General features: G+C 42.0%; 1 protein-coding gene across 2 annotated transcripts in view; it reads right to left on the bottom strand.

Moving 5' to 3' along the window:
* The window catches only part of TRABD (TraB domain containing), a 33705-nt gene that overhangs the window by 5894 nt on the left and 14869 nt on the right, over window positions 1–12942 (bottom strand). For both annotated transcript variants that reach the window (XM_081927866.1, XM_081927867.1), the window contains exons 4-8: window positions 12687–12853; window positions 11845–11985; window positions 9058–9168; window positions 6881–7020; window positions 770–942 (exon numbers count right to left, since the gene is read on the bottom strand). In XM_081927866.1, the coding sequence (XP_081783992.1) occupies window positions 770–942; window positions 6881–7020; window positions 9058–9168; window positions 11845–11985; window positions 12687–12853 (732 nt within the window). The remainder of the gene's footprint in view (window positions 1–769; window positions 943–6880; window positions 7021–9057; window positions 9169–11844; window positions 11986–12686; window positions 12854–12942) is intronic.

Raw genomic sequence — 12942 nt, forward strand, 5'->3', positions numbered from 1 at the left:
AAAACGTATGACCCCTTTATAAAAGGTACATAGAATTCCTAAATGGACAGTGTCACCTCTCTCATTTCAATAATCCTTCAAATCAGAATACTTTTAATTCCCATTTTGCAGATAGGCTGCAATATCGGGCCCATTCACATGTCTTGCTATGTTGGCAAAGTCACTTAAATTATGAAGACAGAGTCCAGAGAGAAAAGTCTTGGCTGAGGAAACTGAACAAAACTGTGTATAATTTGAGGGGAAAGAACAGGGAGCTTTTGTCTTAGTTCAAGCCTTGAACATAGTAGGGAAATGAAGCATACAGAGGAAAATTCCCTCAAATCTTCACAGCCAATTACAGTGGTACCTCTGGTTACGCACTTAATTCGTTCCGAAGGTCCGTTCTTAACCTGAAACTGTTCTTAACCTGAAGCACCACTTTAGCTAATGGGGCCTCCCGCCGCCACCCCACGATTTCTGTTTTCATCCTGAAGCAAAGTTCTTAACCCGAGGTACTATTTCTGGGTTAGCAGAGTCTGTAACCTGAAGCATATGTAACTTGAAGCGTATGTAACCCGAGGTACCATTGTAGAGCATTTCCTACCTCAATGAAGAAAAAACTTAGCAATCAGGCAGAGTGGCAACACTCTCTCGGCTAGTTGGCTAACAGAACTAATCCCTATGTTGCACATTAATCTGCAAATATGTGTCTAGATTTCCTGAGAGGCAGCATAGCTGAAGAACCACACTGCTGGAGGAGTGCAATTCATAGTCATAAATGTTAACTTACCTTCAGATGCACGAGGTAGTTCTGTTCGCTTTGCAGCTTGCTTCAACATGTAAGTCAAGTAAATATCTCTTTCTGAGACGATTGTCCGATGAAGATCAGGAAACTCGCCAATCATCTCGGCCATCATTTGCTCCAGCAGATCCTTTTGTTTACACTTCTCCACATCATCTTTACTGAAACAAACAGTTTCAACGTCTACATTATGCTCTCAGTGATGAACGAAAGCAAAAGGAGAAAGAACAATAAACCGAACCAATGCCCTTTGAGTCTCAATAATGCCAAAAATTGTTTTTAAAAAATCCAGATGGATAAAGGCAAGTACAAGGAGGGATTTCTCCACTCTTTCAAATTACTATTTCTTACAGAAGAAGCTGAAAGTGTTATTACTGGCTGTCTCAACAGGCTAGCTACTAATGTAGAAGGTAAGGGCACAGTCTGTTACAGCTACTAGCCTTCCAGCAAGTTGGATTTCCCGGGTTTATTGAAAGTGAAATAACTGCAGAGCTGATTGGTATGTTAAATTCCCATGGAAAACTCCCAAGTGACTTCCACTCTGAAGGTACTGAGGAGTGTGGGTACAAAGTTGGTTACTTGAACCCACCCTCAATGAACCTACAAGCACGCTTGGAACAGAACCAGGACGTGTAAGTTGCAGGAAAGAAAGTGCTGCTTAACCTCATAATGGGGTCAGAGATAAGAATGGAATTCGCAGATTGCTTTTTCTGCAGAAAAGCCTTGCTGAAAGACAGCTCACAAAGAGATACAGCAACAGCAGCAACACACACACAATTAAAAAGCACTGCATAAAAATTCAGTTTAGAATTTGGCACAGAACTCTTTCTTCCCAAGGAATCAATTTTCATTTCTGAAAAAAACAAACAAAAACAAATTGGCAGGCATCTGCGCTGCAAGTGCAGTGCAAAGAAAAATCAAACCGGTTGTTACCCCTTTCACACTCAAGTAGTGAGTGGGAGGTATGGATGTGTAAAAGCATATAAACCTCATTCTAATTACAGTATAACATGTTAATTCCTTGGGGAGAGAGAGAGCACTTCAGCCTTGCTCTGATGTCATAGCTATGTTGCGCTTCTGCCTTGATGCTGCCGAAACACAACAGCAGGAGCAAAAAATGCGCCTTTTAGCTTGTCAATTAGGCTTCACTTGATAACAATTCTTCCAGCATCAGCTTAGTCCAACTTAGTACTAGGGGACAGCTTCTAAGAATATTCCCTGTTTGATTATTTCTGAACATGCAGCTCATAATCTTTATTACATTTTAACAATAGCCAAGTCTTAAAGCACTAAACCGTGTCTAAAAAATTGCACCTCTACTCCTGTGATAGTTGAACTTTTATTGTTAGTCTCTCCCCACCAAAAAACCCGCCCTGGTTTGGTTGATCCATATTGCATAGTATTGTGGCGTGTGAGTCTTTTTATCGTATTCTCTAGGTGAAACCCAATCCTGGAAAATTATGGTGGGGTGGCTGAGGTAACCAGTACAATAAATAATTAAATATGCAGCCCAAAATGAGACAGACACTTGCACCCTTAGGCATTGAACATGAATGTGTGAATTGACCCTAAGTGTACGAAACAGCCAGAGATAGAACTTCTGTTCTGCACTTCTTTGAGAAAAATTCACACCATGATGCATTTTCTGAGTTCAAGACAGGGGAAATATTTTCTACAGGATCTTGCTATTTTGAATGTTTTATGTTTTTGGATAAGATCCAAAGGTACACAGCTGTAACATTATTACTTGGGCTACCCACATAGCGGATAGCAAGGCAACCATGCACCCTATTTTAAATATTCTTCCATGCTCCGAGGTTCAGAGCAGAATCAGGCAAACCCAGTGGTGGTCAGGATTATTTATTATGTAAGCAGTTTGGGGTTAGCTTACCTAAATGACATATTTTGCAATGCAACCCTATGCATTTCTACTCGGAGTTCAGTGGGGTCTACTCTCCACTGAGAGATAAAAGAACTGAAGTATTGCTTATTCCCACCCACTACCCATTGCTCTCAACTGGCCAACTGTTAAGACACAGACTCCATCTGTATTTCTGACTACTATCTGTCCATGCAAAGTATCTTAAAGTGGAGCACCACTTGAAACTGTATATGAAGGTCAAAACGTACAATAATGGGCCACAAGTTGACGAACCCTGGCCTTCCTTGCCTAGTAGATGTAAAACAATACGTCTTGTGTTAGTAATTCACTGCTACGCAGTTCTAGAAGCAGCTACGGTATCTCCCACTTGGGGAGTATTCCAACTCCTTCTGTTCTTATTAGGTTCCTGGTAAGCCCTATGGTATATCTTTCGGACTGCAGTCTCTTTTTGGATGTGCTTATTTTCTCTAAATGCAACTTTTCTGAAGGACACAAAGCTACCTTGTTTGCTCCAGCCATAGCCTGAAACAGGTACGCTACTGCCTTCAAATGTGTGTGTGGGGGGGGAGCAGTGCAACTATATTACAAGCGGAGGCAATTTCTTGTGGGGGCTCTACCCCCCCATGTTGGCGGAAGGTGTATAAACATGCACAGCCCCATTATGTCCTCTTCTGGCTGCAAAAGGACCCATGCGCCAGAAATCGCGTGTCAATTGGACGCAACTAAAACGGTCGCTGCCTCTACAGTGGTACCTCTGGATACGAACGGGATCCGTTCAGGAGCCCCGTTCGCATCCTTAAGTAAATGCAACCCGCGTCTGTGCGTGTCGCCGCTTCCGTTCATGCATGTGATGTCATTTTGACCGTCTGTGCACGCGTGAGCTACGAAACCCAGAAGTAACACGTTCCATTACTTCTGGGTTGCCGCGGAGCGCAACCCAAAAGCACTCAACCTGAAGCAACTTCAACCCGAGGTATGACTGTATTGTGGAAATAGTGCATTCTCTCCATCAATCTCCCTGCGGGCCACAACTTAACAACTGAAGGGCTTTCCTAGCATAAACCAAAGGCAGGGGGGAAGCTAGGTGAGAAGGCACTGGGGGTCACACACCCCCCCCAGCACTGAGGTAAAAGCCACTTAATTTGCACAGTCCTTCCTAGTGAGAGGAAAACCCATCCCAGGATTCTCTCCTCCATTTTGTGTACCTGATGTATTCTGGTATCTGCAAGACATATGAAGTTGCCTTATACAGTGGTACCTCTGGTTACTTCCTAATTTGTTCTGGAGGTCCGTTCTTAACCTGAAACTGTTCTTAACCTGACAACCACTTTAGCTAATGGGGCCTCCCGCTGCTGTCGCACTGCCACCACGCCATTTCTGTTCTCATCCTGAAGCAAAGTTCTTAACCCGAGGTAATATTTCTGGGTTAGCGGAGTCTGTAACCTGAAGCGTATGTAACCTGAAGCATATGTAACCCGAGGTACCACTGTACTGAGCTAGAGAACGCTTGCAATGTTCTTGCATATAAATGATGCTCATACACACAGTTTAAATATCCAACACGACCACAGCTTCTTTTCTCTCTCAGTCTTTTCTTTTTTTCACAGCTCTGTAGTGCCTGCTATATTTCTCAAACGGCCCTTCTTACCAAACACATTGCTAATTCTATTGCAGACAACGAGATCCTCTTGGGCGTACGGCGGTTGCAAATGGTAGAAACCTACTACTGCATATAATGCAATTTTTTATACACGGCAGCAGAAAAATAGCGCTGCGAGGCACTGAATCACACGGAAATTTAAACATGCAAAGAACTGCTTATGGTAAAAGAACATCTCACTGCTGTTGCTGTGATGGATAAAAATAACCTGAAAATTGCCACGATAGAAGCACTTGTATTAGAAAAAGCTCTGTAGCCATGCATGAATGTATCAAATAATTCGCTGACTACCAACACAGCGTAAACAAAGCCCTAGTTACATGCTACTCCCTCATAGGGCGATGGTAGGATGACTGGGGAGTGGGCCTGTGCTTTCAGCCCCACCAATTGCATTCACTTCTAATAATAATAATAATAATAATAATAATAATAATAATAATTTATTATTTATACCCCACCCATCTGGCTGGGTCCCCCCAGACACTCTGGGCGGCTTCCAGCAAAACCCTAAAATACAATAACCTATTAAATATTAAAAGCTTCCCTAAACAGGGCTGCCTTCAGATGTCTTCTCAAAGTTTGGTAGTTGTTGTTCTCTTTGACATCTGGTGGGAGGGCGTTCCACAAGGCGGGCGCCACTACCAAGAAGACCCTCTGCCTGGCTCCCTGTAACTTAGCTTCTCGCAGCGAGGGAACCGCCAGAAGGCCCTCGGCACTGGACCTCAGTGTCCGGGCTGAATGATGGAGGTGAAGACGCTCTTTCAGGTATATTGGACTGAGGCCGTTTAGGACTGTGCATTGTGTACAGTTAGCTGTAAAGACAACTCAGCATATGCACTCTTGCTCATACGCAGGGGCAAAACTAGGCTTTAATTCACCTGGGTCAAAACTAAGCTTTAATTCACTCCCCACATGTGTTTGCGTTCACACACACACACACACACAGAGGCTGGGAGCCTCAATGGCTCCCCTCTGGAAACTTCACCTGGGTCAAAAACCCTGACTAGTACCCCCCTCGACCCCGTAGCTACGGCTCAGTCACATGTGTGAGCTCTGTGAAATTGGGGAATCCACACAACCAGGAATCCTGATCACACTGACCCTTTACACGTGAACTTCTTACAGACAACAGCACAAAAATTACAGGAAAGAATCAGGGGCGGGGCTCAAAGTGCACCCCCTTTCGTCACACAATTGCTTGACGTGCGAGTAAAACACATGTTTTAAAGAGGGCACCGAACACTCACTGACCCTAAGAGCTATTTGGCATAGCTTAAGAGCACTTAAATAAAGAGCAGCAAGTAGGATCTTGTCCTTTTATCAGGCGTTTTTACACAGGAATCCCCATTTATGTGGGCGAGGGGGGGTTACATTCTGAGGCACTGCATGCATCACTGAAATTGCATATATAGTGGTACCTCTGGTTATGAACTTAATTCGTTCCGGAGGTCTATTCTTAACCTGAAACCGTTCTTAACCTGAGGTACCACTTTAGCTAACGGGGCCTCCCGCTGCCGCCGCGTGATTTCTGTTCTCATCCTGAGGTAAAGTTCTTAACCCGAGGTACTACTTCCACGTTAGTAGAGTCTGTAACCCAAAGCGTTTGTAACCTGAGGTGTTTGTAATCCGGGGTACTGCTGTAATTGAAACCCATGGAAAAATCCTGCTCCCATTTCTCCTTTTAGCGATGTTTCTTCTGGATTCGGCGTGATTGGTATACACGGCTGTGCACACACTGAATGCATGTAAATGGGGGGGGGGGGTTGCCTGCATTTCAATGGGATGAATGTTTATGTATTAAACTTACATCCTACCCTTGTTCCTAAAGGAACCTAGGGTGGCAAAACAGGTGATTAAATGTATTTAAAAATCCAATACAGATGGGAAAGTTCTCAACCAACCAGATTCCTACATTGTACAGTACAGACCTCCAAATAAGGTATGTCAGGAAGCCCTCACCTGTGATCAGTTGGGTCTAAAAGTAAAAGGTAAAAAGGTAAAGGACCCCTGGATGGTTAAGTCCAGTCAAAGGTGACTATGGGGTTACGGCACTCATTTTGCTTTCAGGCCAAGGGAGCTGGCATTTGTCCACAGGCAGCTTTCCGGGTCATGCGGCCAGCAGGACTAAACTGCTTCTGGCACAACGGAACATCGTGATGAGTGCCAGAGCGTACGGAAATGCCGTTTACCTTCCCGACACAGCGGTAAATATTTATATACTTGCACTGGCATGCTTTCGAACTGCTAGGTTGGCAGGAGCTGGGACAGAGCAACGGGAGCTGGGATTCAAACCGCCAACCTTGGCAAGCCCAAGAGGCTCAGTGATTTAGACCACAGCCCCTTCAGTTGGGTGTAAAGGGGTTGGACGGAGAGTTTGGTGTTGACAGGAGCTGGAATCCCAACAATATCCAGAGAGCCTCTAGTCTACTGTTCCAACGGCTGCCCTTTCTTTTGTTGTTACTGGCACCAGAAATATTTGCCAGCACCATCAGAAGATATACCCCAGGGCTGCCTCAGGTCTGAGCACCCAACCACAAGTTGCCACACTCATTCCTACCTGATTGGGTCAGAAAGGAAGCAGAGGCCCCAAGCAAGCTTGACCTTTTGCCAGAAAGAAAGTGCAGCAATGGCCCTCTTGAAGGTCACCGGGATCGGCCTGTCCCCAAGATGAAATTTGCAGAAAGGTACTTTACTAGCCTGCAAGATGAATATGAACATTAGCGATTAGACAGCATTACATACAACAGGACGCTAAGGCACTACACAGGGTGTGTAACATAACAACAACAACAATAATAATAATACAAATAAATTATTTTCAGTTTAGCTATCTTGCATAAAGGCTTCTTGCACAAAGGTTCTTTCAGGGTTTCATAGCTTACATCAGGCTATTAAGTTGGTTTTCAGAAATGATCTGTTTTCTCTTAGAGAAATTGTTGAAAGCAGAAGAAAAAAGGGACACGAGTAGCAGTAGCAAAGTCTTCAGACCTCTCTGAGATGCAACAGTTTCACTGTCCATTTCTGGGCACAATTCAAAGTGCTGGTTATAGCCTAGAAGGCTTGGGGGCAGGCTACCTCAAGGAAACTACTTTTCCTCTACAATCCCAGTTGAGCTCTTGTCCTGCCAATGGAAGATGAGCGTTTGGGCAAGAATTCAAGACAGGGCCTTCTCAGTGACTGCACCCAAACTTTGTTGATGTTGGCAGGTAAAACAGTATCTTAAGAGATGTTCAGATTACTGAGTGGATTTGTCTTGTTTTGCATTTTAATCGTAGTGAGTGGTATCTTACTAAGTTTTCCTCAATAGCAGATGAACTGAAATTAACAAACTAATGGATTTCAATGGGTCTACCCTGGGCAAAACTTAGTTGAATGCCACTCAACTTGTCTAACTAGTTGACAGCTGTTGTCTAATTTTCATCTTCTCCAATTTGATTATTCTTTGTTTTTACTTATCATTTTCAATAATTACTGCTTATATTTTATTGACTGGTCCCCATTTTGCTATGCATTTCATTGCTAACTGTCATTAACCGCATTTTACATGAAAAAGTGTGGTATAAATAAGGGGTTATGGGTTGAAACTTATCATGGCAGCATTTACAGCTATACTGAATAATTACAAGTTACCAAAGCAGACTGGATACAAGAGACTCCTCAGACTAGCATGGCTCAGAAAGTGCAAGTGCTGTCATCACAAATCAAATGCAAATTGCGTGGACAATCCACATGAAAAAAATCGAACTCAATCAGTCAATCGATATAAGTTTATTGTTCTAGCTAAAGGCCATGACAAACCCGCAGAAGCAGTACCAATAAACAATACAGATTATAAATCCATAAAGATAAGCCAACAAACAAAATTATCAACTGCAATACCCATTGAGAAAAATGTTTCAATATGCAGTGAGAAAAAATGCTTTAATATTGGCCAAGGATTATGGTAATAGTTCTAACACCTCTCTCAAGAAAAATAAATTCAAATTTATGAGATGATTTGCGCGATTGTTGACAGGGGGAATCAGACAAAATTTGTTACGTAAAACAGAATTGTTCACCCAATTTGAAAATATTTAAAGTGTCCAGGATGGAAGCTAGAGGAAGGGCAGCTGTTAGTTAATAAGAGGGCTTCCTCCCCCCCCATGGCGCCCCCAAATCTGAAGGTTCAGAACAGCATTGTAGGAAGAGGAAAGGGGGGGTTGAAACAATCAAAATAGCACAATGTTGAATTCCTCCCCCAGTTTTCCCTTTACGAAAACACAAACTTTCTCCCACTCCCACCTTTTTTTGTTTTTGTTCTTAAAGAGAGGTGTATCTGGCTTAATTGCTATCCGAAAATCTATTAGCCTAGCAGCCGAGACATGGGACAAAATGAATCACACACTCAATTTTCTGATATGTTTAAAGTTCCCTCGGCAGCCGCAAAGGATACCATTCATATTACAGCTTTCATTATGTTTTGCCAGCGTTAAGACAATCAGACTGAAAACGGTAGATGGGAGGCCCAGATTTTTAAAACCAAATGTTCTTTGAACCGGTAATTATTATTTTTCTCCAGATTTTGATTTGTTTTTAAGAGACAGAATACAGCACAAAGAATTTGGCCCAAGTGAAACCCACACCGGTTTCTGTCGTTGCCAGCCTCCCACAATTCATTCAGCGTTTTTTACCTCAGGGGCGAAATCGCACACAAAATCACACACAGTTAAAAGAAGAAAGAAAGAAAAGTCTCACCTCTTTGAAAGCCTCCCTGAACTCTCCTCCGGGAGCCATTCCCAGCTGTTCTGTGATATGTGCAGAGACTTTCAGTAGCAGCATTTGCATCAACCCAGACATGACTCCATTCTATCATAAGAAGAACCATTAAAAAAGAACGAGTTAACCTTTTGCAGATTACTAGAAAAGACAAGATGCACGGTGCCATTAATAGCTGTGATGAAACACAGCTGGCGAAGGAGTAAAACACCAAGTCCGCCTCTGGGAGCTGATTTATTGCTGAACACAAACCCCCTTATTTCAACATACAGGATCGTTGCTAAGAAGCCTTTTAGACATCTGCTAATTTGTTTCCTTGTGGAGGAACAGAGGAGAAAATAGCACTAAATTAACCTGTCTGGCGGCATAATATTTATTATTTCTACCCACCCATCTCTGCTCGAGAGAAGAAAGTGACTCAAGTATGCAAATAGCATGCGTAATTCCTTGCATAGGTTTGCAATTTAAACAGATTGGCATAGACTTATTTACCTATTGCATAAAGGGGGGGGGGATTGCAACATTTGAACAATTTATAAGCACACACACACACAGTGCAAACAAAGCTTTACACTGAAAGTGTAGAAAATACCTAAAGCACGTACGTAATAGTTTCAGAGTTGAGAGATGAGGGTTTAAAAAAATATTTTTAAACCTGTCAACTCAGCTAGTTGAGAAAGTATATACAGGAGTACCTCAGGTTAAGTACTTAATTCGTTCCGGAGGTCCGTTCTTAACCTGAAACTGTTCTTAACCTGAAGCACCATTTAGCTAATGGGGCCTCCTGCTGCTGCCGCACCGCCAGAGCCCGATTTCTGTTCTTATCCTGAAGCAAAGTTCTTAACCTGAGGTACTATTTCTGGGTTAGTGGAGTCTGTAACCTGAAGCGTATGTAACCTGAAGCGTATGTAACCCGAGGTACCACGGTAGATGCAAGAAAATCTCATGTCATGTTAGTTCTTGCTACTCCTGCAACTAAACAGCCTTCCCACTGTGTCCTCCCTCAGAAGCAGATTATCACTGGGTGCCAGCCTCCTTACTTAGTTGCCAAAAATGTACATTTGGTTTCAGTTTGATATTTACAGATGAACTTTTTGCCAGATATCTATTATCTACCTTTACACAATGAGTGTGGAGGGTGTTTTGGAATATTAAGGTGACTGTATTGGATAAAAGCATTGGACAAAGTATCTTTTAGGTTCACACTGAGAAATATGCTGGAAAACAATTCTAGCTCACCCCTGGAGAAAAAACTAGAAACTCCTGTGTTCCTGCTTTCTTTTGTGTGGCAGAGTTGATGTCGCAATGCTGTGAAAAATGATCCAGGAAGGAGAAACTGTTGCTTTCGTGCTGAGTCACAAGTCAATGGCTAACCATTCTCCTCGCTCAAACTTGGGCAGTAGTTTTCTGTTAGGCAGACAGCTTTCCAAATGCCAACAGATCCGCTCTCAAGCAATGGACGTTCCCGGGGCAGGCAGAAACATTTGCAAGGTGAAGTCTTGCTTGCCAAGAGCACTGAGGAGACTTCATGGTGTCGAAGATGTGCAACACACATCAGTTGTAATTTTACAGCTTTCCTGACTGTCCAAATCCATCTGATTTCTGAAATCTACTGTACATAGGACATAACCCTTTGCTAAAAACAGAATGTGATGCCTTGCTTTGGCCGTCTAAATGTCTCTCAGTTGCATGCAGAGTTCCCTGGGAAGAGGGATTGTTAACTACTCTGTGAATTGCAGCTCTGTGTCTCCCAAGACCTCTCAGCACCCTTTACATACTAAATCTCCTGGAGCATTTACTAAATTAGTCACCTAATTATTTTTTTCTATTTCTAAGTTGACCTCCTTTGTAATGTTTTATTTTGAAATCTTTAGGATAACATTTTAGTTTTCTGTTAATTATGTTGCTTTGACTGTATACTCTATGTTTGACTTCCTTCAGAAATGTTTGATTCTGAATTGCTTTATTGATGTTTCAATATGCTGTAAACCGCTTTCAGATTTTTCTTTAAAATATAATGCGATATAGAAATGAAATAAATAAGAATTGTTTTTTTAATGTTATGACTTTTTAAAAAGAAAAGTGTTATCCTGCAGCAAAATTAGACATAAATAAACAATTTTTTAAATAGAAACAGAGATTATCTGAAATAAAACAACAGAATATATAAATTGACTAACTAGAATGGCAATTGTGATATTATCATTTGCATATCTTCTACAGGAAATTAGTGGCAGTTTAGGGATGTATTTTTACATCTTTGAAAAGCTTATTGAAGAGGCAGCAGGAAGCTCCAGATACCAGTGTACCGTGCTGGACTAAAGACTTGCTTTCAGAATGTATAAAACAAATAAAAGTCTAGCCATTTCTTGCCACGGGGGAGAGTCTCTTTATTTGGCTTTTGATTAAGAGAAGATTTTCTGCTGTTGCAAAGGACCATATTTTGTTGCACCATCCTCCTTTAGCTTCCCCCTCTAGCTGTTTACCTGCATGGAATTTTTGCATGGATATCATACCGGACTGTAATCCTGTTATTTGGTTTTACATAAACATACAGTAGAGCTCTGCTCCACTGAAAACCTAGTCCCTGCATATCCCTGCTTTTATAACACTCCCTATAGAACAAAGCCCTGAATGGGATTGGCTGTGCAATTAACTGCATGTTCATACAAGCCTTGACTGCGCCAGATTATTAAAAGTTAGGAAAGCGGTATTTCAATTTCGCATACAGACGGACAGATGATTTTGTCACTGAAGAACTCCTACCTGTTTTATAGCTTGCTGAAGTTTCTCCAGATTGATTTCTTTGGCTTCCTTTAGCAATGTCTTTTCATCCATTTTTAACATAGAAACTCTGTATTGGCACAGCTCAACCACGACCACGTCAGGCTGTACTTCTTGTATTGTCTGAAAAATACGGATTCAGTTGCATGCTTGCAGTACTGTACTGATGTTTTCCTGGGAGAAATGTCCCAAGCATATCGTAGCAGAGTCCCAACCCACAAACTATTTTAAAAATAAAACTGTTTTTTGTTTATGTTTTGGAGGAGAATATAAGGTTTCTCATCTAAAAAGAGAAAAACTCTCAGGAAAGAATGTGTTTATTTATTAATTACACATTTTTGTATTTTGCTGTTACCATCTCAAGGACTTTAAAATATTTCAGGAAAAAGAAAGAATATTGCCAAACAGTAAAAACAAACAAATTCAAGAGATTTTTCAGTGCCCTCCTCCTGCCAAATTACCCATATCAGCTCTCCGCAGAGAAAACAGGAAACTGACCTCCTCGTTCCCAATTTCTCCACCTCTGCATAAATTCTACCCAACTCCTGGCCTCTGCAGCTTTGTTTGAAACATGGATGATAAGATTATCTCCTCACAGGTTTACAATCAGGATGAATAATATGGGAGAAGACTACAGTATACACGATAGAACCTCTGTACGAATTGGTTCTATATAAAGTTATCCACGACCGCAGCTACATTCCCAACCCAAAATGTAATCCTTTTCCGCGTTACAAAAATAACCAAGGTTTCAAAGGTGAACTTCCGGCCCTAAGGGATGGGGGGGAGCTTTTAGGGCCCCAATTTTTTAAAAAAAGATTTACCTTCACTACATCTCTTTTGCTGCTATCACTGAAGTGAGCAGTGCCAACAACATATACTTTGGAGCCCTCCTCAGTGGACAGTTCCGTCACGGTGCTTGGGAGGCTGGGCTTTTGCTTTCTTCTCTTCATCTTCATCTCCAAAAGTATTTTCAAAGCATCTGCATCAGCTGCATATAATTTGAATAAACAAGCTCATGTTTAGTTTGCGTATTCATCTCCCACTTTGCTGCAATACCTATGAAAAGGATATGAATCG

This window comes from Podarcis melisellensis, assembly GCF_964234715.1.
Source record: "Podarcis melisellensis genome assembly, chromosome: 10".
NCBI classification, from domain to species: Eukaryota; Metazoa; Chordata; class Lepidosauria; order Squamata; family Lacertidae; genus Podarcis; species Podarcis melisellensis.